The 27,620-nt window shown below is 34.8% G+C and overlaps 1 protein-coding gene across 1 annotated transcript in view; it reads right to left on the minus strand.

The window, feature by feature from the left end:
• Positions 1-2,692: 2,692 nt before the first annotated feature.
• Positions 2,693-27,620, minus strand: part of EVC2 (EvC ciliary complex subunit 2) — a 205,009-nt gene continuing 180,081 nt past the window's right edge. Inside the window, exons 18-20 of the mRNA XM_074231593.1 lie at positions 18,057-18,253; positions 16,089-16,190; positions 2,693-12,978 (exon numbers count right to left, since the gene is read on the minus strand). Of these exons, the coding sequence (XP_074087694.1) occupies positions 12,651-12,978; positions 16,089-16,190; positions 18,057-18,253 (627 nt within the window). The 3' untranslated portion in view covers positions 2,693-12,650. The remainder of the gene's footprint in view (positions 12,979-16,088; positions 16,191-18,056; positions 18,254-27,620) is intronic.

Below are 27,620 nucleotides of genomic sequence, written 5' to 3' on the forward strand. Positions count from 1 at the left end.
GACTGAATCTAATTCCATTCCCAGATTATGCCCTTCATAGGTGTTAAACTTATTATCTAGAAGGAAAGCAACAGGAAAGGTAACAGCAGGTGGTAGTCTTGCTCAGTAATAGATAGTTTTGCATTCAATTTCTTGACAGTTGGAGAAGGCTCTGAAATAAATAATTGCCCATTCAACTTCATAGGAAGACATACATGGAGCAATGATCAGAACTCATTTCAATGATACCAAAGTGAGGAAGTTATGATGAACTATACATATTAATGGATGTTATTGTTCTAACTTTGTCAGGGAGCGCAGCTGCTTCTGAATTATAGCTTTAAACTCTATTAATATATCAATGTATATCAAACTCAAATCTGTCTCTACATCTTCATCTATTTTAATTCTGAATTCTGAGGGACTTTTAACAGACCACCACATGAAAGTCTTGCAAATATTTGAAAATAGTCATCATACCTACCTTAAGGTTATTTACCCCCTCCCCCCAACCCGTTAAGTGTCCTTAGTCTTTTCAATTAATGTTATATGGTAGATAGTAGGAAAAGCTAACAGAAACTGTGTAATGATTATTTAAGTTAACCCCAGGCTTCCTCAAGTAAGAATATTTCCTGTAAAATATATTAGTGTCTCATTTTGAAGAGCATTAAATGAACCAAAAATTCATTCGGGGAGGAGAAATCTCTAAATCAGTCATGTTATACAGAGTGTTTAAAGTCAGTTGTAAAGAAGAGAAGAATCAATGTAAAAAGTTTATTGTTCTTGGTTTTTTCTTCTCTTTTTTGATGTTTTTTTCTTTTGCAATATGACTAACACAGAAATATAATTTTTCTGAATGAATATGTGTAACCTATATCACATTGCTTGCCTTGTCAATGATGGGGAAGATAAGGGAGGGAAGAATAGAATTTGAAACTCAAAATTTAAAAAAATGTTAAAATTTATTTTTATGTTATTGGAAAAATAATTTTCTTTTGTCTGTGCAAGGCAATGGGATTAAATGACTTGCCCAAGGTCACACAGCTAAGTAAGTTTTAAGTGACTGAGGCTGGATTTGAACTCAGGTCCTCCTGACTCTAGGAGCAGTGCTCTATCCATTGCACCACCTCGCTGCTCCCAAAAAATTTAAAAAAAGAAAGACATATATATAATTGAAAAAAAGTTAATATTTTATATTTTTATAACTCCATTCTTTTTACCAGATAATATGAGGATGTGTAAGGTGACAAAAATTTGCTATTCTTAAGATCATAGGATGATAGATTTAGAGTTAATATGAAGCTGGGGAATTCTGTGCACAGAGAAATATTGTAATCTTTTACTATCGGTAACTTTTCTGTACTGTGGGAGGTATTTTCCATTCTATGTTGGCTCTTTGTGAACCCCATTTCTTAAGTCATTTTGGAGTTTAAAAGTAAGGTTGACATTGATCATATCCTTTCAGGCAGGAACATGTGTAGTACTAATGAACACTGCGTATGCTCAGTGACTGCCACGATGCATCAGGCATTAAGTCCTTGGGGATGGCTCTTGGGGCAGTGAACTCTATCATTCCTACTATGTGTTATTCCTTAATCACCAATCTCATTCTACCCATCATGGAAATGTATTTGAGCTTGTCCACTTTTTCCTACTGATTCGGGTGGGCTGCTGCTGCTCTGGTTTCTTTTCCCCTTTCTTTTGCTAAGTTAGATCCATGGGTTACAGTTCCTTAGAAACTCATCTCCTTTTCCACCTTGCTATGGCCTCTTTTGTTTAACTTTATAACCTTCTTAGAATCTCACCCTTTTTAACTTTACTATCCTCTTTGCTATTTTTCTCTCAATGTCTCTTTTTGCTTAACTTTATTACTCATCTCCTTTCCCAGCTAGTAACTTATCTCTATAAAATGATTATCCTCTTTGCTATCCCCACCTCAGCCTTCTTCTTTCCTTAACTTCCTTACCTTCTTAGAAACTCTTCTTCTTCTTCACCTTGTTAAAATACCTAAACTTGTTTGATACATGACTACTCTCCCTCATTAGAGATCTCTCTCTTTCCCTTCAGTACTCCCTTCAGACTCAAAAGGACTAACTTGTGAAGTTTTTGTAGTAGTTTGTAGACTTTGAGGTATCTTGTAAACCATTTGTGCAACCTGTGAATTTAGGGTATCTATCTTACCTCACTTAGAGGTTGGTGAGTAGTTCACTCAAATGAACCATAGCTGTATCTCCTAACCTCAGTTACTCTGGAAACATTTTTGGAGTTCCTGCCTGGGCACAGCTGTCTCTCTCTCTCTGGAGACTATAAGGGGCGTTATAAATGGCTTGTGAATACTTAGTCCAGAGTGATTAAATGTTTTTTTTTTTTTATTAAGACATCTTAATAAATGGCACACCTCTCTCTAGAGAAGGGCTGGGAATCCAGGAAATGGTAGGTCTTTCATGCAATTTGAAAGGCTTCCTTCCTGTTCCTTTAGGTCAATTATTGGCTGGGGTCACAAATCTAATTGTTACTTTGACCCCATACATTTTCCCTTCCCTACTTGTTAAACTAATGGAGAAGGATGCAGACCCTAGGTTAAGTTAGAACTAGGTGGGGTAGACCTGGCCTAATCTCAGGTTTTTTTGATCAGGTGAGGCTGTCTTTTGTCTTAATTTACACACCTGCCCATAGGCAACAATACAGCTAGACCTCAGTCTTTGTAATGTAAACTAACAATTTTCCCTTCACATTCTTGTAGAACCCAAACACCCCCTATATTCCTTACAAGGGGTTTTGTAGAACATTTAATCAAATGTACTTATTTTGGGACTGAAATAACTGAGATCCAGAGATATTGCTCCTTATACCAGATCACACAGGTGATAACACAACAGAGAAATATTTCATCTGAATCCTTTGATTCCACAATGGATGTTTTTAAGACCAGTCAGTACCAATGCAATAGAATGTTAGAGATGGGGATTTTCTTCTTTTATTTTTTCTTTCAATATATATTTATTCTATTTTTTTAGTTGTTACAAACTCTATCAACAAAACCTATCAAATATATATTACCATTATTTACATATGAATAAAATGTCAACAATAAAATATAATAACTATTTGTATTTCTTATAGTTCTTTAAGGTTTGAAGTTCCATTTAAATTAATGATCTCATTCCCTTGATATCAATCACCACTATTTATTATCTATTATGTGTGAGTTACTATATTAGTTGCTGGTAATGCAAAGAGTAAAAGAAATAGTCTTAACTTCAAAAAGCTCATATTCAATAATTTACATTTTGTAATTATTTCCTTTTTAAAATTTTCCCACATCTAGTCATATATATATATGTATTCATATATATATATACACAAATATATTTTTAAATGTATATGTACACACATTTGCTTTTTCCCCTTTAAAATAATTATAATCAGTATGTGATCTCTTTGGGTGCTATTTTGCTTCACATTAGATCTTTATAAGTATATTTATTTTCCTCTTACAGAATCAACTTATTTACATTATAGTCTTTTAGTACATAGATATGCCAACATTGATTCTGCCATTCCCTAAATTAGACATTTCAATTGATATACAACTCAAATTCTGATGACATTTTGGTCTATTTGCACTTAAGTATTTTGTAAGAGTTATATAAAATCATATGAGATGTCAAAATAAGTGGGAATACTGTTTTGATTTTAATAATGTAAAAGATTTTAAAAGCATCTATGGCAAACATAATTTCTCCAAGCAGGTCAGCTCCAGAATAAACTTGAAAAGTAACCAGTAAAAATCTTTTTGATATTGAAGGCAGTAGCTAAATGTGATTTAGCTGTTTATAAATTCTATTCATAAATAATTAGAATTTTTACACATCAATAGTAACAACTATATTCACATGCAAAGAGGACTAGCAAGAAGGAAAAAAAAGGATGTTTTCAAAATTCAGAAATGATTTCACAACTATACCCTTATAAAAAATAAAAAAAGAACACACATTAATAGGAAATGCAATTTAAACAAATACATTTTCCAGGGAAAATATCTGATTTTAGAAACTATGCATAAAATATATAGATGTACAAACAAAGTGAAATAGTTTCTCTAGAAATCTATAAGACAAAAAAAAAAATCTGGGTGAAGTTTCATTTGCTAAAAAATGCCTAGATAAGATAAACATAGAATCAGAACTGCATCTACCAAGTTCTCCCAGGTTCCTTAATATATTTATGCTTGTTTACTGTACAAATATGAAAACTGATTTTTAGAAAGATACAAACCTTCCTTCTAGCTCGGTGCCAAGGTGTTTAATTTATTTTTGTTCTATTGTTTCCATGGGGCATGGTAGAATGGTCTAGTGGATAGAGCATTAGATTTAGAATTAAAGTATGTGAGTTTAAGTCTTCTTTTTGGCTACTACCTATCTGACCTCAGGCAAGTCACTTAACCTCCATTAGACTTATTTCCATATCTATAAAATAGGGGGATTTGAACTGAATGTCTTCTAAAAGTCTGTCCAGCTCCAAATCTGTGATCCTATTATTCTGTGTAGGTTATTGTAATAATAAATAATGCTACAGTAAATATTTTTTGAGGACTATATATTTTTATATGATTCCACTCTTTTAGCATCACTTCTCAATATACTTTATTGAATAAACCTTTGAAGCTATGTAAGATTTGTCTTTGATATTTCAGTGGACTTGTAATGTCATCAGTTTGTATGCTCTTTTTATTGGGGCAGATTTCAATATATCTCTGCTTATGCATCCCATACAGATCTTGCCCAATTTATCGATCTTAGATGGCAGATCTACACAGTGTACTGGGGAATCTTCCTCTATAGCTCTTTCTTTCATTTTCCAAAACAATCTGATAAACATTTGTTAAATGCAAACTGCACTAAGCCTTGGGGATTCAATTGATAAAAAGACTTTACCTGGAAGGAGCTTACAATTGAATGAGGAGGAAGAAACATGTACAGGGAACCAAGGAAAGAGAGAAGAAACCAGGGTCCTTGGATGCCATCTTGAGTGTAGTGATCCTAAAAGTTCAATTTCTGCCCTCCAAAAAGAAAGGCATGGGGGGGGGGGTCTCTTCTTTAATCAGAGGAAAATGAAGGAGGTAATATTAGTCAAATCAGTTAGCAGCATGGTGATGAGATTAGAAGTGAGTCTAACCTGGGAAGAGCCTTCTTGATCTATGCAGTTGAAACCCAGAAGGGCAGGGAATGCTGAGTGAAGTGTACATCCTGGGAACAGATAGCTACTCATCCATTATTTATCCTTTGTTTTCCCTAAGTGCCTAGATGGCTTACTACTTTTATATCTATCTGGTACAAACCTTTATAACATTTCTTCCACAGAATTCCACCTTTTTGATGTGTCACCAGTTGCCAAAGTTCACCCAATCCTTCACTATTGCCCTTTGGGGTAATATCAAGTTTTAGATCTTCAGAGACCTCAGTATTTCATGACTTTTAGTCATACAAAAATATAAAAAAATTCACTAACTCATATATCTACTTTATTATTGCTGCAAAAATTTTATGAGAATAATCTAAACATGCATCTGTATATCCTTAATAGACAGATTTTGCAAATGATCCTCCATAGTCTAGAACACCTTTGCAGAAACATAATTGACTGAAAGGTACAGAGAAATATCAGTCCTCTGTGATTATTGTGTGTTTTCTGTAAAGAAAATTTGATTCAGAATCATAAAACTCTTCTAGATGTGCCAACAAAGTGTTTCCCACATTGGAGAAATATATTTCCCGTTTATTATTATTTTAGAAGGACTTTTGTCAGATAAAGATTGGATTAGATGACCTCTGAGATTCCTTTCTACTCTGATGGTTTGGTGATGCTGCCTGTTCCTGTGTATATTTTAATGATACAGCTTGGCATGTTCCCTGAAAAGTGATGTGGCTTGGCCAGGAGCCAGTAGGGTTGGGTGACTACACCTTCTTCAGCCCTGGTGCCCCAGGCTGTTACTCATACTGTCAGTTCTGAAGCTGACTAAGCAGCAGAGGAAAATTTCCAATTGTATTTGCTGACAGTCCTAGTGATATTAACATTCTCTTCAGCATCCTCTGTTGTGATGCAGTCACTTGGTTTTCAACACCCGGAGCATCTTTTTTTAGCTAACTAGAAGCTTCATAAAGGAAAAGCGGATTGTGAGAATCCTAGCTCTATGGGACTTCCTCTCACCTCCACCCCCCCAAAAAAACCCCAGTCCAATAATTGCTTCAAAGCAGAACAACCTTGCATGCTGTCTCTTAACTTCATGTTTCTGTCTCCAAAGATTTTTCTTTTTTCTATGGATTTCTGTCTCCATGTCTCTGTTTCTGTTCACCTCCATGTATATCAGTCCTTGTGCTTCTGTTTCTGTTGTTATTGTTGGTGATATTGTTGGTCCTTTGTTCTCAAAGAGGATCATCACATCCTGGATGTGATGCCATACATAGAAAAGTGAATTGAAGTGTGGGAGGATTGTGCAAAGTCACCAGCCTCTCTTTCTCCTCCAGAGTCATCTGGGTCCAGTGATCAGATACAGGTCAGGATGACTGGAGATGGGTCTGGGTACAATGGGAGACCTTGACCTTTTGAAGCTAGGTCTTTCATAGGATACAGTGTGACTGAGACAATGCCCATTCAGTCATTAAGGTTAGGAGAGAGTTGAGACAAATAAACCAAGAATGACCACTTCCAAAAAAGAAGAGAAAAGAAATTGTTGTGTTGGTAAGACCCTGAGCACATCTCGGAGATTAAGGCAGGTGAGAAAAGAAATGTATCCTCCAATCCTGCTATATCCATTACTTTTTCCTCCCCTTCTGTCTCAATCACCATCTTTCTCCCCTTTACAAGTCTTGCTCTGTATATATCTTTTTCTGACACTCTGCCACATTTCATGCTCTCTCAGGACACAAGGACCTCAAATAATGGAGACCATAGACTATAACCTTTCCTTTAAGAAGAGTCTAGGAATAATTATAGACAATTCATTGAAGTAGCATCTAATCCTTAGTTACATCTGGAGAAGGAACACCTCATCTCAATAACACTGATGAAATTTTGATGTTTTTTTCTTTTCAATTCCTTTTTTCACTGGTGTGGGGGGCAGGCCAATATGCTAAAATTTAAAGCCTGGAAAAAAAGGGGTAACTTAAGGGGTCAGGATTCTTTCAGTGGCAGTAGTCCTTTTCTCATTTCTCCTTTTTAACAAGTGCTTTGGACTTTGCTATCGACAAAGGTCTAAATGCCTGAATGTATGTCACAGTGTGAGACAGAGCCGAGGTGGCCCAAGGTGCCTCAAAGAAATTGAAGATTCTTCACCATCTTCCAAGTAGAGGATACTTTGTATCCTGATGGGAGTACCATTTGAATATAGATGTGGAAAACTTCAGTTAAAAATCCCAATTCTGCTACTTAATCTGGGTGACTAGTTTCTCCATCTGTAAAATTATACATTAGGCTTGTTCATCTACCCATACTCTTTCCTGCTTGAAAAAAAAATCACATTCCCTTTCTCTTTTACAGAGGGGATTATAGGTAAGAACACTGTAAGAAACTATGTTTGTTTGGTTTTGCTGAAACTTTTTTTATTTTTCTAATTATTACATGGGATATTTGTTGTTTTTTAAAAAAAGAATAACTGTTTTAAACCATCTTAGTTAAACAATTTAGCTTCTCATTTTGCTGTGATTTTCCAGATGAGGGCAGCCCTTGTAGAGCTTCCATTCAAATCGGTTTTCTGAAGATTTCATTATGGCAATACATATTCAAGACCCGAGTTTAAATGATGCTTAATACAGTCACAGGTTATGACTCAAGGAAAATCACTTAATCTCTTTGTGACTCAAATGCTTCATCAGTCAAGTGGTAGTAAATACCTTTAGAACCTAGATCAGAAAGTGCGTATTATAAGACTTAGGTGAGATAATGTGTTTAAAAGCAATTGTATATTTCAAAGCATTATACAACTATGTTATTGCTGCTTATTATCAGTTTAATTATAGCAATATTTCAGCACTTCACAGATTTATATTTTCACTATTGTGGGCACTCCTACTAACATAGTTACCCACCAACACCTCCATATTTTAATATACTATTACATGAATTTGTAAGTAAAATCATTATTGGGAGACTAGTCCCTGAATTTTTCGACACCTAATAGATATTTTCCTGAAACATTTTGGGATCAACTGGCATCATCTTCAAAAGCCCGGGTTTACCCCTGCCATAATAAAATAATTTAAGATTAATAAACTATCTCCTAGATGTTAAATAGCATAGTGGAGTGAAGACTTGGAGTCATGGCCAGAGTCCTAGTCTTGCCCCTGTCACATACTGATTGTGTGATTTGTTGACAAGTCACTTAATCCTCAGTTTCCTAGACAGCTGCTCAGCATCTGCAGAGGAAACTCCTTAACTAGGACTTTTCTACATCAATAAATCACAGTTCTAGGGAGGGACCCCAACAACAATAATGACATCTTTTTTATGGTACTGCTATGGAAATGCTTATTTTATTCTATAAGATAAAAAAATAGCAGCTCAAATTTAAGTTTATTAAATGTTGCCATTTTTCTATCTCAAACCCTATCCATCTTACAGTGTCCCTATTTCTGTCAACTGTATCACCATCCTTTTGGTAACTAGATTCTCAATCTTATGTCATCCTTGAGTCTTCTTTCTCCCTCACCACTCAAGTGACTTGCCCATTTAACTGCCAAATTTTGTCTATTCTACATATCTATATCTATATCTATATTCTATATATCTATATCTATATCGATATCGATATCTATATCTGTATCTGTATCTGTATCTATATCTATATCTGTATCTGTATCTATATCTATATCTATATCTTTATATATCTATATCTATATCTATATAATTTTATTGTTCTCTTAATCTTGTTAATTCCTTTATCTGAAAAGAAACTCTGAAATACTCTTTCATTTAGCTACAAATAACCTATATCATTTTTATCATACATAATAAGAATGTTAGTCTTGATATATTTCATTTTCTCCAATATAACTTCCAGATTTTGATTTTTATTTAATGTATTTTATTTTTTACCTTACAGATATTTGAAAAATAATTTCATATTTAGAAAGCCAAGAATTAATGTTTTTTGTACTATGGGTTGCTATTTCTGCGTATCATGGGTATTGCCTATTTATGGTGAGTTTTTCAGGATTTAGAGAAGCTAATATCACTTCATTCTATACAGTTTCTATGAGAACTTGAGGTCTCTATTTCCTGTTTAAACAGACAGCTCTTAAGCACAGAGGATAGAGTTCTAGACTTACAGTTAGGTCAAGCTGAATTCAAATCCAATCTTAAATATTTACCTGCTGTGAGATTCTGAGCATGTCATTTAACCATTGTCTGTCTATTTTCTCAATCACAAAATGGTAATAATAATAATAATAATAATAATAATAATAATAATAACAATAATAATAATAATGGCATTTACCCCAAGGATAAAGGGGTAAAAATGAAATAAAATACTATCCTTCCTTCTTTCTTTGTTCCTTCCCCCCGTAGAGAAATGAAATCATGATGCTATGATATTACATTGGAGAATTTCTTTTTAGGCTTTTTGCAAGGCAAATAGGGTTAAGTGGCTTGCCCAAGGTCACACAATTAGGTAATTATTAAGTGTCTGAGGTTGGATTTGAGCTCAGGTAGTCCTGACTCTAGGGCTGGTGTTCTATCCACTGTGCTACCTAGCCACCCCTTATTGGATAATTTTTGCAGAGTCTGAACAGGCAAAATAAAATAATCATATAGATCTCTCCCACATCATCCTTGGCAAGAAATCATCATCCACTTTCTGTCTAGATGCCTCTAATTAGAATAAACTTAACACCTGTCATGATAGATCATTTCACTGTTAAATGACTTGAATCGTCAGCAAGTTTGTATGCTCCTACTGTACACAATGACTCTATACAGTGTCTCTTGTGGTAGCTGGGTAGTGGGATGAAACAAGTTAGATTTTTATTCAGCTGATCTTAGTTATGTTCCCAGATTTGTTATTTCCTGAATGAACTTGGGCAAGCCACTTCATATTTCTGTGTTTTATTGTTCTTTATCAAATATCTATCAAATGATGGTCACTGAGGTCTCTACCAGCAATGAATTTATGATTTTTATTCTCTCAAATGCTTACTAAAATACCTTTAATCCTTCCATAAACTAATCCTCTGAATATGAGAAAATAATTATGCCTCCCAACATCTTCATTTTTCCCTGGGTTAAAAATCTATATCTCCTCCAATAGATTGTCCCATCAGTCTCAATCTTCCATAAAAACCATTTATTCACAATTCTTAGATGTTTGATGTAATTTGTCCTATCCAGGTACACAATGGATTGCATATTGATAATCCTTATTTCTTGTTTTTATAAGGTTTATAGAGTAGTTTCATCAGAACAACCACATGAAATAGATAGTGCAAATTTTAAAATCCTCTTGCTCAAAGAAACCAGAAACTCTAATGCTTAAGTGACTTGCCCAAGACCACATGAATAAGCTGCTGAGATGAGATTTGCCACCTGATATTCCTAGCTCCAACTTGAGATTTTTCTTCCTTGCTCTACAAGTTGTCTCTTCATAGGCTTTATGGGTCAATCTGTGAAACTGATTCATCACTTAGAATATTGTTTCTGTTGGAAAGTGAATCCAAATTCTAAAAACTGACATAAAAACAAACTTTTAGACTACAACCAGTTCATAAATTCGTGACTCCCCTGTTTTACAAATGGCTCAACAGTAATAGGAATAGAGACCATTCATCCTTTATTAGATTTTTATAACCAACAGAAAGAAATTCAAATACCCTCATTTATCCAAGTAGAAACTGCAATATATATGCAAAGTTGGAATTCAAAGCTGAATATTTGCATTATCGTGCTAATACATCTTGAAAATGTGAAGGTTCTATCACATCCAAGAAATGGCCTTTCATTTACAGTCACTATTCTGAGTGCAAAAGAGCTATTCCTGATGCTGGACCTTCTAAGGGGTAATGCAACTGAGGCACCAAAATTCTATTAATGATAATGAATAGTTTTCAACAGGAGACAAAATGGGTTAGCATGCATTAAGTCTGCAAAAGTAAAGCAGGTAGGAAATTAGATCTCCAAAAGAGAGGAGACTAGTTAAAAGCAATTCTACTAAGGGATTTCTTCTTTGCCTTTACTTCTACTACTTTCTGTAAAGCAGAAAGTTTTGCTTGTTGTAACTCCAAAGTTGCCAGTGTTGTGGTCCTTCCTTATCTCTGTTAGTGCAGTCAGTCCAGGTCTGTCTAGCCTCCAGGGATTTCCAGTTTCACTACAATTCTTCTGAACCAACTGTTTACATCCTCTTTTCTCTCTCTTTAATCATTCGCTTAGATATCAGATTTTTCAAAACTATTGCATTTTGGAGATAAAGGATAAAATAAATTAAGCACTATAGAGTATGGAATTATAGAATAAAAAAGCCTGGAAATTTAATTTTGAGACCTCAAATCTAGCCATAAAGCCTGGTAAAGTTCTGGGGAGAGCTGACACCTTCCCCTTTAGACCAAAGTTCCACTATTTTGCCATCCAATGAGCTGCTTTAGGAACTTTGTCTAAAATGGAATTCCCTAACACAAATGATGCTGTAGATTAGTCAAATAACTAAATAGTCTCCCATCCTTATGAAGAGATCCAGTAGACCTGGAAAGAGACCCAGGCACAGGAAGAGAAAAAAACCAAGAATAAATAGGAAGAAGAAAGGGAGTCTTTTTAAGTTTCTAGTTTTATGAAACAAGAACTGGATGATTGTAAGAATTTTTCAGACTAATTTTTCCTCCCTATTGACACTGGTCCTTAATTTGACAGTCAGGAAACATATTCCTCCTAATTCTCTTCCTCTCTGGGTTAAGTATTACAAGTTCTTATAATCCAGAAGTTCTGAACATTTTGCCTCACTGACTCTTTGGCAATCTGGTGAAGTCATTGTACCTCTTCTCAAAATAATGTTCTAAATTGCATAAATATGATTATAAAAAGTTAACTCATATGCCCTAGACTAAGAAACTTTGCTTCACCCTATTCTTCACTGAAACACTTATTTAAGATTGTTAAATGTCTTCAATACCCTCGCTTTTAAACAATGAACTTTCACACAATCATAATCAAAAAGACTGCATCCAAAGTAAGAGCAGAAGAATTTCTCTATAACTTGTTTCAAAATGAAATTTATATTAAAATAGTTTACATTTACACAAAAATAAAATAGCACAATAAACGCAGGAACATGACTTCCTTTAGCAAACAGTCCACTGTCTCTTTTTTTGCCCCTCTTTAATGTGCAAGACTCAAATGTCAGAGGAAAATTGATGAAGGCTCTCATCTATTTGCTGAAATTCCTCAGTGCACACGGCCACTGAACTGGCTTCATTTTAAATTTTGCTTTTTTAGATTCCTCTTCAGAAAGCAAATGTTCCTTGGAAAGTCTACTCTCAGGCTCATTCCAACTAGGCAAAAATTAAAACAGAAACTGGACCAATGAATGTGTGTGAGTGTGTGTGTGTGTGTGTGTGTGTGTGTTTTCTATTTGCAACTTATAGTAAGGTTATATAAAAATACAAGTGTATTTAAATTTTTATTGGTATTTAGATGTCAGTGTTCTGATTTTCAGTGGAAAGATAGAATTTCCTCCCTTCTTTATTCCCTGGTGTTGAGGTAACCAATGCAGCTTTCTTGGAGTTCAGAAAGTTCTTCTTCTTTCTCTTTGATGAGGCACATAGAGAAATAGTAGGCTCTTCTGGATTTCTGAATATGAAGAGTTTCTCACCTGTGCTTAATAAGTCACTCATTTCTGCACCTCGAATGTGGACTTCAGAGGTCTGGCCAACATAATCTGAAGAAAGTTTTGGCAAACTTTCTCTTCGAAACAATACTGCTCTCTTCATGAGGGGAAGATGTGTCTTCTTTAATATGCTAAGCAAAAGAGATACATGAGATTAGTCTTTAGAAAACAGATAACTTGGGGAAAAAATGAACATCCTTTATATATCTGACTGTGTGTGTGTGTGTGGGGGGGGATTGAAGAAGGTAGAGGTCTTGAATGTGTGATTTTATGCATGTAGGAAATTCCTGGTGCAGAAAGTCTCTCCATAGATTCACATTAGGAATTCAACAATAACTAACCTATATTCATAGATTGCTGTCTAGGGTATTGACTTGTGTATGTCAAATGGAGGACTTGGCACCAGATCCTTTCAGATTCCAGGGTTAGTTCTCATTTCCCCATACCATAATTCCTCATTATATGTAAAATAACTTCTTCTATTAGAAGAAGCAGTTCAAATTATATTTTTTTAAGAATTTTTTCCTAGTCCGCCCCAACTTCCAGTCCCAAGAACTTCCCTCTGGGATTGCCTTCTCCCTACTCTGTACATGTCCTATATGTGATAGAGGCAAGTAAGTTACCCAGTGTAGAGTGCTGGACAACTTATTCAAATCCAGCCTCAGATACTTACTAGCTTTGTGGTCCTGAGAAAGACACTTCACCTCTGTCTACCTCAGTTTCCTCACTATAAAATAGAGATAATAATAATAATAATAATGCCTATCTCCCAAAGTTGGTGTGAGCTTCAATTGAGATAACATTTGTAAAATGCTGTTTGTATTGGAGAGTAGAAAGGAATTTGGAGGCTCTCTATCCCAATTTCCTCATTTTGTTAGATCATAGGAATATGTATGTATATATGTATGAAATTCTGCATACATCTATGATACATATATGATAGGAAAGTATAAATAATATATGTCATGTTATATATTATATTATATATTCCACATATTAATATACTAGTAGGTATAATATAGCATAATTTAGCTTACTGCATATTGTTATACATAGTATTATACATAATATGCATATTATCACACATAAAATATAATAGTATATATGTATGCAAACATATATTGTTTTTTATTCATATGTCCATATATCTAGCTATCTAGATATCATCCCTACTTTATATGAGTCAGTTAAATGTAGTAGAAAGAACACCAATATATTCATTATTCATGTATACTTTCAGAAGAGACTTTAATAAATGAAATAACTTGCCTGAAATCATGATTGGAATCCATTTCCTACAGCTCTCAATTCAGTACTCTTAGTGTACCACCAAATTACTTTCTTATGCTACCTTACATCACAAGGATGTTGTGTGGAAAACACTTGGTAAACTTTAAAAGGTTATTGCTATTAGAAATGGACAGTGACAAAGAACAGAAGAGACTCAGAAGCCTCTGTTAAGGATTGCTCTGGGGAGCAGAATCTGGGACCAGAGTGGATTTGTTTCAGCCATGGCTTGCTTTAAGCAATAAATAACAATAATGTCATCTGATGAGGGACCTAGAATAATATAACAATGTGAAATAAAGTGAGGGTATTATTTTCTTCACTTGGAAAGGAAGTGTTTGTCAAATCTGGTTTTTATTGCTTATTTTTTTAGGTTACAAACAACATCTGTTCTTAGGATAATGAAGGAATAAATTGGGAACAAAGATTAATGTTTAATCAACTGTACTTGCTCACAAGCTGTGTTTAAATGTCTCTGAAACAACTGGTTGAGAAAGGAAAAATTCTGTCAGACACTAAGTCATTCCCTTTGTGTGGTGCTAACCAACCAATAAGGATTTGTTTTTAATCAGACCGGAAGATTTTATAACTTCATAAACCTGAGAGAAAATACAGGGCTTCACATGGGAAGGTAATGTCTGAATTGACCCTTGAGTGAAGCCAAGGATTCCAAGATGATATAGTGATACATTCCAGGGAAGGGAGTCTAGCCAGTGAAAAGCCACAAAGATGAGAAGCTAAGTGTCAGAAATAAAGAACAAGGAGAAGATTAGTTTGGCTGAACAGAGGGTGAAGAAAGGGGAATAATGTAAAATGAGATGGAAAGCTAGGTTGGGGTCAAGTTGTGAATGATTTTAAATTCCAAACAGAGGAATTCAGATTTGATCCTGGGATAAATAGGGAGCCATTTGAATTTAATGAGTAAAGAAATGACATGGTCAGACCTATATGTTTTGGGTAAATCACTTTGACATTTAAATTGAGAATATATTGGAGAAGGAAGAAATGAAGCAGGAAGACAAATTTTGCCATAAAGCAAGAAAGAGGTGAGGAAAGTCTATACTAGAGTGATGGTTATATAAGGAGAGAAAAGGGGGTTGAAGTCAGAAGGGTAAGATGTAGAAATTACAAGAGTTGGCCACTGATTGATATATTTGATAAATATAAGTAAGATAACAGAACAGTTACCATATGTATTTATAGAGACACCTTCTTCACTAGTTGTTTCCTAACTTGATGATATCACAGATCAAGGTATCTTATAGTAATCACCAGTCCTCATCTACCTCCTCTTCCCATCATCCATTCATTAATTATCATTCTTTGGACATTGAGACTATCCCAAATCCACCTAATGTAGCCAGGCACAACATTTCTTCCACTTATATGCAAAAATTAGCAGGATAGTTTTCATTAGATTCTTGTTGAAATTCCATATAATATACCTAAGCATTTCCTGCCTCTATCAGTATAAAAGCAATCTAAAAACTAGAAACATCAGAAAAGAATGTTACCATAAGCCTTATTAAAATATTCTATTAATTAAAGAATAATTAAAATATTTGAAAGAGGAAAGAGTATTGTTAGAGGCAAGAAATACTTACTGGATTCTTGTATTCATCTAAAGCCCACCAATATTCTAAATCAGCTATTTTTAGCCTAGGTTCTTCAGATCCTTTAAGGGTTCAATAGATAGATTTCAAGGGGGGCTATGAAAATGGGGGAAATGGCATCTTTATTTTCACTAAATGAAAGGGGGCTTTTCTTTTGATTGTAAATTTTAAAAAATATATTCTGAAAATGGGCCATGAGACAAAAAGTTTAAGTACCTCTATTCTAAATAAAGATTTCTCACATAAGCCCAGCATATAAGAACTTCTGAAGTGAGTGCAGGTGACAGGCAGCAGAATAGATTAGTTTTCCCCTTTTGCAAATTCTGAAAGCCTGTCATTACCTCTTTTTCTTCTGCTGAGCTGAAAGTGTCTTTTCTAATCCCGTGCTGATCAGATCTTGTCTTAGTTTGATCTCTAATGCTTCCCACAGCTCCTGGTGCTTCCTAAAAGCAAAAAAGGGAAATCTTAATATTTTTTGGTCTAAGAGTATTTTAAATTGAAAAATAATCAATCATTAGTTTGAAAAGAAAAATGTAATAGCTCATTCTGTTCCTGAGCTCCGCAGAATACAAAGGCACATGTAGGGATGGCTCACTGTTCTCCTTAATCTTGAAGTTTCTTCTGAAAACATCTGCATAGGGGAGAAAAAACTGGAAGGGTCATTTGACTTAAAATAGATCATAGGTGAACTCATCTTAAAAGAGAGATCATCTGGGCCAATCTCCATATTTTACAGATTAGGAAACTGAGGTCTCCAAAGGTTAAATGACATAAGGTCACATAGGTGGCAAAACCCATATTCTGACTCAGGTCTTTTGACTAAAAATTTACTTCCATGTCCACAATGCAATACTTAGCTTCTGGTTTAATAAGGACTGAACTTGAAGGCTCTAGTATTCCTTCTAGCATTGAAATTCTACAGTCTTAGGGAAAGTTAATAAGAGGTAAAGATTAAAGTGAGCCTTAAAGGGCCAGAAGGATCAGCCATAATTACAAAAGTCAATATCTTATAAAATTTAAGGTAATATTGATTGCTAAGTAAAGCTCACTAAAGTATTATATTTAAAACACCTGGGTGGATCTGAGAGACCCATAGATACCTCTTCTAACTTGTATAATAATTCACCCAAGTCTTCATTTTATGAGACTCCAGTCTATATTGATCATTAATCCCCCAGGAAGGATCAACATTACTGTACTAAAGAATACATCATATAAACATCAAAGGATTCCTTTACTGTGCTAGGTATTATATATGGAAAAATGAAAATGAAATGATTCCCTGCCCTAAAGGAGCTTATAATCTCTGAGTAGTACATAACACATTCTCTACAATCCAGAGCAACATTTGGTAGCTCCTCTCTCAAACCTCATTTTCATGGAAGACTACCATCTGTAGTCACACATGTCCTTATGTTGGGTTTTATATTATTTCTGGCTTATAGGTCACTACTGGTAATGTTTTGCAATCTATTTATACCCCATCAGTTAATTTAGTCAAATTGTAAACAAAATTAAAAAATTGAAGATGATTTATTCATTCCTACCCTGCTCTAAATGAAATTAAAAAGGCAGCTATGCCAAATCATATGATAAGAGTGGAAAGATCACTCAACTGTGAGGCCAGAGAACTGGAAGGTAATGGAGTAGAGTAGAACAAGGAATGATTTGGGGAATCAGAAGACCTGAGTTAAAACAGGACTTTGTTCTTTACTCCTTCTGTGACTTTACAAAAGTTATTTAATTTTTCTTGGTCGCAATTTTCTCATCTATAAAATGGGGGAAGATAAGACTTGTAGTTGTTGTTAGGTCATTTTTCATTTGTGTCTGATTCTGTGTGGTTTGTCATTTCCTTCTCCAGCTCATTTTATGGATGAGGAAACTGAGGCAGACAAGGTTAAACAACTTGCCTGAGTTCATATAGTTAGAAAGTATTTGAGGTCATAGGTGAACTCAGGAAGACTCATCATCCTGATTCCAGACCTGGTCCTCTAGCCACCGCACCACCTAGCTGCCCCAAAACTTGAGTCTTGGCTCTGCTGTTTAAGTAAATTTGACTAAATTACTTAAATTCTGAGTTTCAGTTTTATTTTCTTAAAAGTGATGAGAGTTTTTTTGGGGGGGAAACAGATGATTTATAGAGTTCCTTCCAGTTTTAAATCATATTAATTTTTAGAAAGAGACTCTAAAGATGCATGCCTGCATTTTAAACACTCTTAGTGAAGTACCCACATACTTCCCTAAAGCAGTTGACTTCATTGACCTTCCCTGAACCACACATCCTCCCCCAAGCCCAACAAAGAGCTCACCTCTTCATACTGCTGTCGGCGGGCACTTCAGTGTTGTCACTCTCAATGAGGTTATCTGCATACTTATCGCTGACTGCATCCAGAACAGAGAGGAGCTCGGTCTGTGAACTTGAAGGCAACATCAGACTCAGCAGCCTGTGCAACAGCCCCACTGGCACCATTGTCAGTTTGGATAAATAAGATGCCAATCGGAGCTCCTAGTGGAGTTAATGGAGAGAGTTCAAACGCTTGCAGTTCACAACCTTCACAATGAGCAGTTTTTTAATTTCATTTGGCCTTATAAGTTTTCTTCCAGAATGATAAAGTTTTAGTAGTTCAGCCATGCCAATACTTGCTAAATCCTCTCTCTCTCTCTCTCTCTCTCTCTCTCTCTCTCTCTCTCTCTCTCTCTCTCACTCTCTCTCCCCCTCCCTCCTCTTCTTTCCTCCCCTCTCCTTTTTTCTTCTCCCCTCTATCTTTCCTTCTCCTTCTCTCCTCTGCTCTCCCCTTATCTTCCTCCTTTCTTTTCCTTTCCTCTATCCTTCCCTTCCTTCCCCTTTTTTCGTTCTTTTCACCCTCTTCCTTTGCTTCCTCCTTGTACACACACACACACACACACACACACACACACACACACACACACACAGCAGCATGATGGCTTAGTCAACAAAATTTGTTATTTTGACAATTTCCATCACTGCCAATCACTTCTAGTTTTTATCTCTGTCCAGTACTTCCTAGAGTAAAGGAAGCAAACTTGGATTTATAGCAAATAATATAAAGTTAAAAGAATCAAAACTTGCAGAATTTAATTGATATAAAGGAAAAATTTTATATAAAAATAATTCACTTGAATATGTCAGGGATCTGTCTCTTCCCTAGTTTGGAAATGGCTTCTACTAATATATATATATATCATAACTCCCTCTATTTCTATACTTAGTGCAGAGGTGTCAAATGTGGCCCTGCAGGTCACATGCAGTACATAATACTCCCAAGTGAAGTCCAAACCAGATTAAAATGCAATTGGAAAAAAATTATTTAACAAAAAATGGAAAAAATACAATAAAGTATAGAGAACCTAGGTCAATAATTGATTCTTGTATGTAGTTTAATGACCTCCATTTCTATTTGAGTTTGAGACAGTTCTTTAGTAAACAGTTTTCATGAGTTGCTAGGATCAAAAATAGACTTCTCTAACCCTCTGATCCTGAGCTTTTCCACATATAGATAGTTTGCTGTCAAAAGACACCTAGTCCATTGTTAGGTCTATAATCAAATTTTATTTATTAAAGGCAATGGGGTTAAGTGATTTGCCCAAGGTCACTTAGCTATGGAATTATCAAGTGTCTGAGGCTGAATTTGAACTCAAATCCTCCTGACTTCAGGGCCAGTGCTCTATCTATTGGGCCACCTAGCTACCCCTGTACTCAAATTCTTAATCTGTCATTGCTTTGAGTGAATTCAATACAGAATCACTTTCAAGTCATCATGAGACTTAGATCCTGAAGTCAGTGTTACAAGAGATCAAAGGACATTTTCCTATTCTTTTATTTTGCATGATGAAGAAACTGAAGCCAAAAGAGGGGAAGTGACTTGTTCATGGCCAAATAAATAGCAGAGGCAGGATTTAATTGATGGTATTTTGATAATCTAACTTTCAAAGGAGTTTAATTGAGATGGAAATAGTCTAACAAATTAAAAGGCTAAAACCTGTGAAATCTACCTCATGGGATATTGCAAAGATCAGTAGAGATAATATGTGAAAGAAAACTTTGGTAAAAGTACAAAGCATTGCATCGTCTAAGGGGAACACCATTACACTGAGAAACAAGACACAGTGGTGGTGGAAAGAGCTCTGATGTAGGATGAAGGAGACTGGAGCTCTTGTCCCAGTTCTGTCGCTCCTATCTTCTGACACCTCACACAAGCCTAATTTCCTCATCTGTGAAATAAACAGGTTCATCTAGATGACTGAAGTTTTTCTGTTTTGACATTCTATGGCTCTATCTTTAATGGGGGGGAGGAAGCTAGCATGATATAGTAGTAAAACAAAACAAAACAACCCTTTGCTAGGTGTCAGAAAACCTGGGTTCAGGACTCAGCATCTGTTATCTATTAATCAAGATGTCTTAGTAAAATCACACAACTTTCTAAGTCTCCACTTTTCTATCTGCAAAATGGTGTTAATAACACTCATACCACCTATCATACCACCTAGAAGAATTCCTAAAGATCATCTTGTGTTACATAGGAAATAATTGAGGCCCAGAGATTGCAATTTGTTCAAAACCAGATGGGTAATTAATAGAGTTTCAATTCCAGTACAGTGAGTTTAATGCCCTATACACTATGTTCCTTAACAGGATTGTTGGTGATAATAAATTTAGAAGTGCTTTGCAATGTGTGAAGCATGATAAATCAGTAATTATTATTATAAAGTGATGTTACAGATATTAAATAATTTTAAAATGACATATACATGTAGTTTGCTTTTAAAATAATAATAAATATACAATCTTTATTCTAGAGGACCACAAAACACAATACTGTTTCAAGAAAATGGAGCTGACAGAAGTTCAGAGAATGTATTGAAGATAGGAGAATAGTTTTATTACAGTTATGAGTATCAATACAGAAAGAAAGAGAAAAAGAGAGACAGACAGACAGATTAACAGAAACAGAGAGACAGAGATAGACAAAGTCAGAGAGAGGCAGCGACACAGAGACAGAGAGCCAGAAATAGAAAGAGACAGAGAAAGAGACAGAGACAGAGACAGAGAGAGATAGTGTCAGAGATGGAAACAGAGAGATAAGAGACAGACAGGGACAGAAAGACACAGAGACAGAGAAAGAGACACAGAGACAGAAACACACAGAGAATGAGACTATAAAATCAAAATGTTCACTAAAACAAACTACATAAGATTTCTTATATGTAGCCCCAATTCAGTAATCATTGATTAATTTATTCCTATTCTGAAAAGACTGTCTGGGGACTGATTAACACAATAATCGTGAAATGAAGAATTTTCTGAACTCTATTTGATCTTGGATCAGTTTTTTTATCAGATGTGAAAATAAACTTTTAATTATTTTTAATTATATTTTATTATTCATTTTTAATTTTTAAATAATTTTAATTATTTTGTGGTAATTAAGGTTTCCATGCTCCTAATCACTATTATAGAGGTTAGTCTGAGACCCAAAGAAAAGGGGAGAAGGAAATAAATGAAAAGGAATCGATCTTGTATTCCTCCAAAACAAAAATCCATATTTATGAGTCATGCTCCTCAGTAGGTTTCTGTAATGGGTCAACAAGGTAAAGGTAAGGAGGAAAGGCATTTCCAGAATGACAGAGACATCTGACACCTAGCAAAGGGTTGTTTTGTTTTGTTTTACTACTATATCATGCTAGCTTCCTCCCCCCATTAAAGATAGAGCCATAGAATGTCAAAACAGAAAAACTTCAGTCATCTAAAGATGTAAAAATGGGAGATGGAATGCCAATAACTAATAGGCAAATTTGGATGAATATAGAGTGTTCCCAAAAAATTAATATAGTACATGGTTCATGCTCTGAGGGCTCTCCTTATTGCTAGCAAGGATGTAATAAAATTTTTAAGTCAGGAATTTACAATTTTTCATAGATAAAGTTAGAAGGAATGTCAGGGGACATTTACTCCCAGAACCACCTCTTTATAAAAACCTTAACATGTGAAGCCTCTGCTCTATCACCTACAGTTATAAAAAAGTCATTCCTCTTAGAGGCAGCTCATTCCATTTCTGAACAGCATTTTGTTTAGGTTGAGCTGCAATGGCTATCCATCCTTAGAATTTCCAACAGGCATCTGAGCAATCCTAAATATATTAAGAGGCGAGACACCAGGGTTACAGCCTTGACCTTCTAACTTGCTCTGTGGCCTTAACCAAATCACTTCCCCTCAATTAGCATCATTTTTTTTAAAAAACCTATAAAAATGAGGATAATCATACTTCTATAATCTACATCACAGAGTTCTCAAGATGACCAAGTGAAATAATGTTGGAAATATGTAAAGACCATAAATTCATTCAGCAATATTCTGAATCTATGCTAGATTCTATATATAGGACAAAAAATGAAATGATCCCTGTCCTAAAAGAGCTTATAATTTCCTGGTAATTTCTGACACATTCATAGATAAGGACTTACAAAGCAATTTCAAGAAAGCAAGTATTAATAATGGGGTAGCTCAGAAAAAAAAGGCTTCATATAGGAGGAAGTCCATCATCATATTCTTGAATGAAGTTAGACAATTTAAGAGGTAAGGTGAGAGGGAAGGTATTCCAGGAATAGAGGAGAACCTGTTCAAAGACAGAAAGATGAAAGATGGACCACCAAATTTAAGGACTAACAGGCCAATTTAGATAAATATAGAGTGTACACAAAATAGTTATAGGAAATAAATCTGGAAATGAAGTTGGGAGTCAGGTTGTACAGGATTTGAATATTATGTTGAGGAGACTGAATTTTACCCTCATAAAAATAGGGAGCTATTGATGATTTGGGGGTAGATAAGTCAGTCAACTAGTATTTTCTAAGACTTATAAGGAAAGGCAGAAGCTAGTTCTTGTTCTCAAAGAGAACAAGAACAATCGTTGAGGTCTATGATTTCATGTGAATATGAGAATATTAATATAGCACTTTAGAGAGGAGAGAGCCTTACACCATAGAAACTAAGCAACTATGATAATGCTCAAGGTTAGGGGAAGTAGGATGACAGTCTATGTGAATGGAGAAAAGGAAATGAATGACAGATGGGGTTAAGTTAAAACTAGCAAGTATTGACAATGAACTGGATAGAGGAGGGTGTGTGTGTGTGTGTGCAAAAGGAAAGAAAGTGGAGAAACTTGCATGACTAAGAATGATGGAATTCTGAGGGGGGTGTATTGCAGGAAAGGTAGTGTTTCTTTATGAAAATGTTGAATTGGAGATATTTCAAGGACAGCCAGGTAACAATATCAAGCATGTAGGACAAAGGAGTGACAAAGCCTGAATATATTGATTTGAGACTCATTTGCATAGAGATAGTAATTGAATTGATGGGAGACAATGATATAACTGAAGCCTCCCTGCTTAAGGAACAAAAAAAGAGATAATAGGATGGTAGAAGTGTATTTATAATAATAATATTAACAGTTAATAGAATTATTATTATCATTATTATTATTATCATCATCATTTGTATGCCTTTGTTGTTCAATAATTTCAGTCATGTATGACACTTTATGACCCCATTTAGAGTTTTCTTGGAAAAGATACCAGAGAGGTTTTCTATTTCCTTCTCCAGCTTGTTTTACAGATGAGGAAACTGAGGTAAAAGGCATTAAATGACTTGCCCAAGGGCACACAACTAGTAAGTACCTAAAGTCATGGGATGAATGATAAGACTTCAGGGCAACTAGATGGTACAGTGGATAAGGCACCAACCCTAGAGTCAGGAGGACCTGAGTTTAATCTAGCCTCAGACAGTTAATAATTACCTAGCTGCATGACTTTGGGCAAGTCACTTAGCCTCATTATCCTGCAAAAACTTCCTAAATAAATAAATAAAAGACTTCAGACCTGGTACCCCATCCATTGCAACATCTAGATGTCTTATGTGGTCCTACTAGGAACTTAATAAATGTTCATTGAATGGAATTGATTTAAATTTAAATCACACTAGACAGATAGTAGAGCTAGGAGGAAAGACAAGAGCCATTCTTAGATCCTTAAGGAAGAGGCGATTCACCAAAGTGAAAAGAAGAATTATGCTTACACAAGTTATCAATGTCATTATACCATTAACCATATAACCATTAACATAAGTTATCACTAAATAATTACTGTGAATGTAAAATATTGAGTTGCGTCTGTAGTTATATAAATATAAATATTAAATAGAAGTTGATTGTTTAAAAACATTTCTAATAAGATTTTGAAAAATAATGTGCAATGAATGGTATATAAGTTCAAGGTATCATTACCATTCCAATACTGTTTATCCTATTTTTCTCTGTCACTATATGTGCAAATGATTTTCCTTTTCTGGGTCTCAATTTCCTCACCTGTACAATAAAAGTATTAATTATCTGAGGGACTACAGGAAAACAACCATGTGAAAGCATTGTTGGTAGAGCTGAATTGGTTCAGAAATTTTGGAAAGCAATTTGAAACTATGTCCAAAGGGTTATTTTTACCATGTATGTAGTAATATGCTAAAAAGAGATCAAAGAAAATGACAAAGGGCACATGTATGAAAATATATACAGAAGCTTTTTTATAGTAAAGATCATGAAACTAAGATGGGACCTATCAAGTCAGGAATAGATGAACAAATTCTGACAGATGTAACTGTTGTAAGAAATGCTGAAAAGGACAATGTTAGTAAAGTCTAAGAAGATTCGTATAACCTGATGCAGAGTAAAGTAAGTAGTTCAAGAAGAACTATTTATACAATATTGTAAAAATAGACTATTTTTAAAAGACCTAAGAACTCTGTTCAAAGCAAGGACCAACAATGATTTCAGAAGATCAACGATGAAACATGCTCCTCATCTCCTGACTGAGAGGAGATAGACTTAGGATAAAGAATAAATTATATTTTTTTGTATATTTATTATAAGAGCTTTTCTTTTCTTCTCCCCTAATATTGGGGAGTGGTGAGAGTGAAAGAAAATCATTTTTTAAAATTAAAAATAAAGCAGTAGTACTAGAAAAGATGTTCTCAAAGGTAAATTTTAATTTTCACAGTATGTGAATAAAATAATGTGAATAAAAATAACTTTATGTTAAATAGAATGTTTATCTCAAGGTCAAGGAGGAAAAGTTAAAGTTCTAATTGACATCACCTTTTAGATATAAGCCCAGGGGAAGACAAAAGGAAAAGGAACTTCACAAAGTAATCTTCAAAAGTGGGTTTTATGTCTTTGGATCTACATCTATATTTTAATACCATCTATATTTCATAAAGTAACAATAATCCAAAAAAGTTCTGATCATTTGAGTTTTATCAAATTTATTTTTCTTAGAATTTATGTAACATTTCTCCTACTCCAAGAACATAAGTAGCATTGCCTGTTCCTCACATCATAAACCACCTGGGCAATATCAGATTCCATTATAGGATAAGAAATAATTTAAAAAAGAAACTACTGAAGGATCAAGAGAAAACATCATTTAAAGTGATATTTATTTTATGGAAATGAAACAGGAGAACTAGGTTCTGGGTTCTAGTCTCATTTTTTTGCCACTTAATCATTGAACACTTTTCAGTTAGCACCTGAATTGAAATGTGACCTCCTACACTTGCTAATCATGTTATTTTGAGCAAGTCACTTAACCTTTGACCGCCTCATTTTCCTTTTGGTTAAGATGGGAATAACAAAAGTAACTTCTCAGGGTTGTTGTGAAGGGAAGATGAGATCACATTTATAAAAATGTTCAGCATGGTACCTATCACAGAGTCAGCTCAATAACTAATTGTTTTATTCCCTTGCTTTCCCAATTGCTAATGTCTTAATAGCTATTTACATGATAAAACTTACACAAAGATATCCCTTTTAAAAGGATGAGATAAACATGAATTAATAATCTATTTTAGAGTCAATTGGGAGTCAGAGGACTTTAATGAGTAGGGGAGTGACACATACGAAGACCGAGGCTTTAGGAGAAATACTTCGGCAGCTGTGTGAAGAATTAATTGGAGAGGGAGTGAAACAAGGGAGCAAGACCAATTAAGAAGCTATTGTAATAGTCCATGTGAGAAATAATGAGGGCCTGAAGTAGAATGGTGACTATGTGAGAAAAGAAGGGACAGATGGGAGAGAAATGGAAGTAGAAATGATAAAATTTGGCAAGTATCTGGATATGGGAGGTGAGAGAAAATGAGGAGTCAAAGATGATGCTAAAGTCATGAAGTTCTATGTGATTGGAAGGATGCTAGTATCTTTGGCAGGAGCAGGAACAGTGTAGAAGTAGAGTGGTTTAGAGGGAAAGATGACATCTGAGATCTAGCTCAACCCATCCATATCTGTTCATGTTATGAGATTCAGGCTGTGCCAACCAAAATAAAAAACCAGGAGGGGGAGTAGGTATCTTGCCAGTCATTGCCCAAAGCACAAAGTTCATACTCCAAAGGGAATATGCTGTAGCCATGAGTTAATGGAATGGGAAGGGTAGTGAGGATGGGTATGCTAAAAGGGCATGCAATTTTACCAATGGCAACTGTGTTCCTGTTGTTGTGTGTACTTGTCAACAAAGTTGAAAGAGGTGGAGGGTGGTTGGTAGATAGATAGATAGATAGATAGATAGATAGATAGATAGATAGATAGATAGATAGATATGATCTATATCTATTTATCTTGCACTGGAAAGGGAGGAGTAGAGAGAGAAGAAATTTTAGAGGGTAAGGGTAGATGTCCTTGTATGATTGGCTATTGTATGACCCCACTGACTATCACTGGGAGGGTAAGATATTCCTACATCTTTGCATGCTCTGACTGGTTGATCACATATCCCTTGGGTTCAAGCCTCAATAATGCCTTGGCATCAGATCATGGTCCTACTATTGAGACTACTGCACTATGGTCTTCTTGCTTTAATAGTCTACATTCTTAGAAACAGTCCAGTTCAGCATTTTTATATTCTAAGGTCCCTTGTAAACCTACCATTCTATGTTCTATATCATAAAGATCATACCACTTCTAACATTCTATGTTCTGTGTTCTAAAGTTTCTAGGATGAAAGTCAGGTTGTGTGGAATGTGATATTCTATCTATATTTGTTGCTAGATTGGATAGTGATGTTCCACATCACAGACAGCCATTCACACATATGCATATCTATTTATCTATATTATCTATCTATCTATCTATCTATCTATCTATCGAGAGTTTAAGATTGAAGGCTATTGAGAGATAGTTGAAATGTAAAAAAAGCCATCAAAATATAATAAAATAAAAGTAAAGATAAAAGGACTTTTGTAAAAATAAAACATTTAAATTTTGTTATTAAATATTTTATTTTGTCAATTTGAATCCATTTGAATGCTAATGAAATCGCAGGTCAGATTCACCTCTGATTAAATTAGTCATTTGATGTAATGTAATTCTACTATAATATTATATATATATACATATATATGCATATATATGTATATATATATATATATATATATATATATATAGGGAGAGAGAGAGAGAGAGAGAGAGAGAGAGATAAATAAATAGACCATCCAAATTGGATGTATTCTCTTCAGCAATTGTAAGAAAGTATCTGTTTCTAGAAGAGAATTGACCTGGTCTTCTAAAATCCCTAATCTTCCAAAGCACAAAATCAAAGGTCATTTCCATGAGCCTTTTTTCTAATATCTTAAGTTGTAGTTTTCTCTTTGTTCTTAAAATTATTTAGCTTTACTTCATGTGGACTTTTCTGTGCCAAATCTTGTCAACCCGCAAGAGAATGTTGGTCTTTCTTTGAGGACAGGGGCCTATCTTTTGTGCATGTGTGCTCAGAACCTGGGACAGAACCTGCCCATTGAAGTTGCTTGGTAAATGTTG

Source organism: Macrotis lagotis, chromosome 3 (assembly GCF_037893015.1).
Source record: "Macrotis lagotis isolate mMagLag1 chromosome 3, bilby.v1.9.chrom.fasta, whole genome shotgun sequence".
Lineage (NCBI taxonomy): Eukaryota > Metazoa > Chordata > Mammalia > Peramelemorphia > Peramelidae > Macrotis > Macrotis lagotis.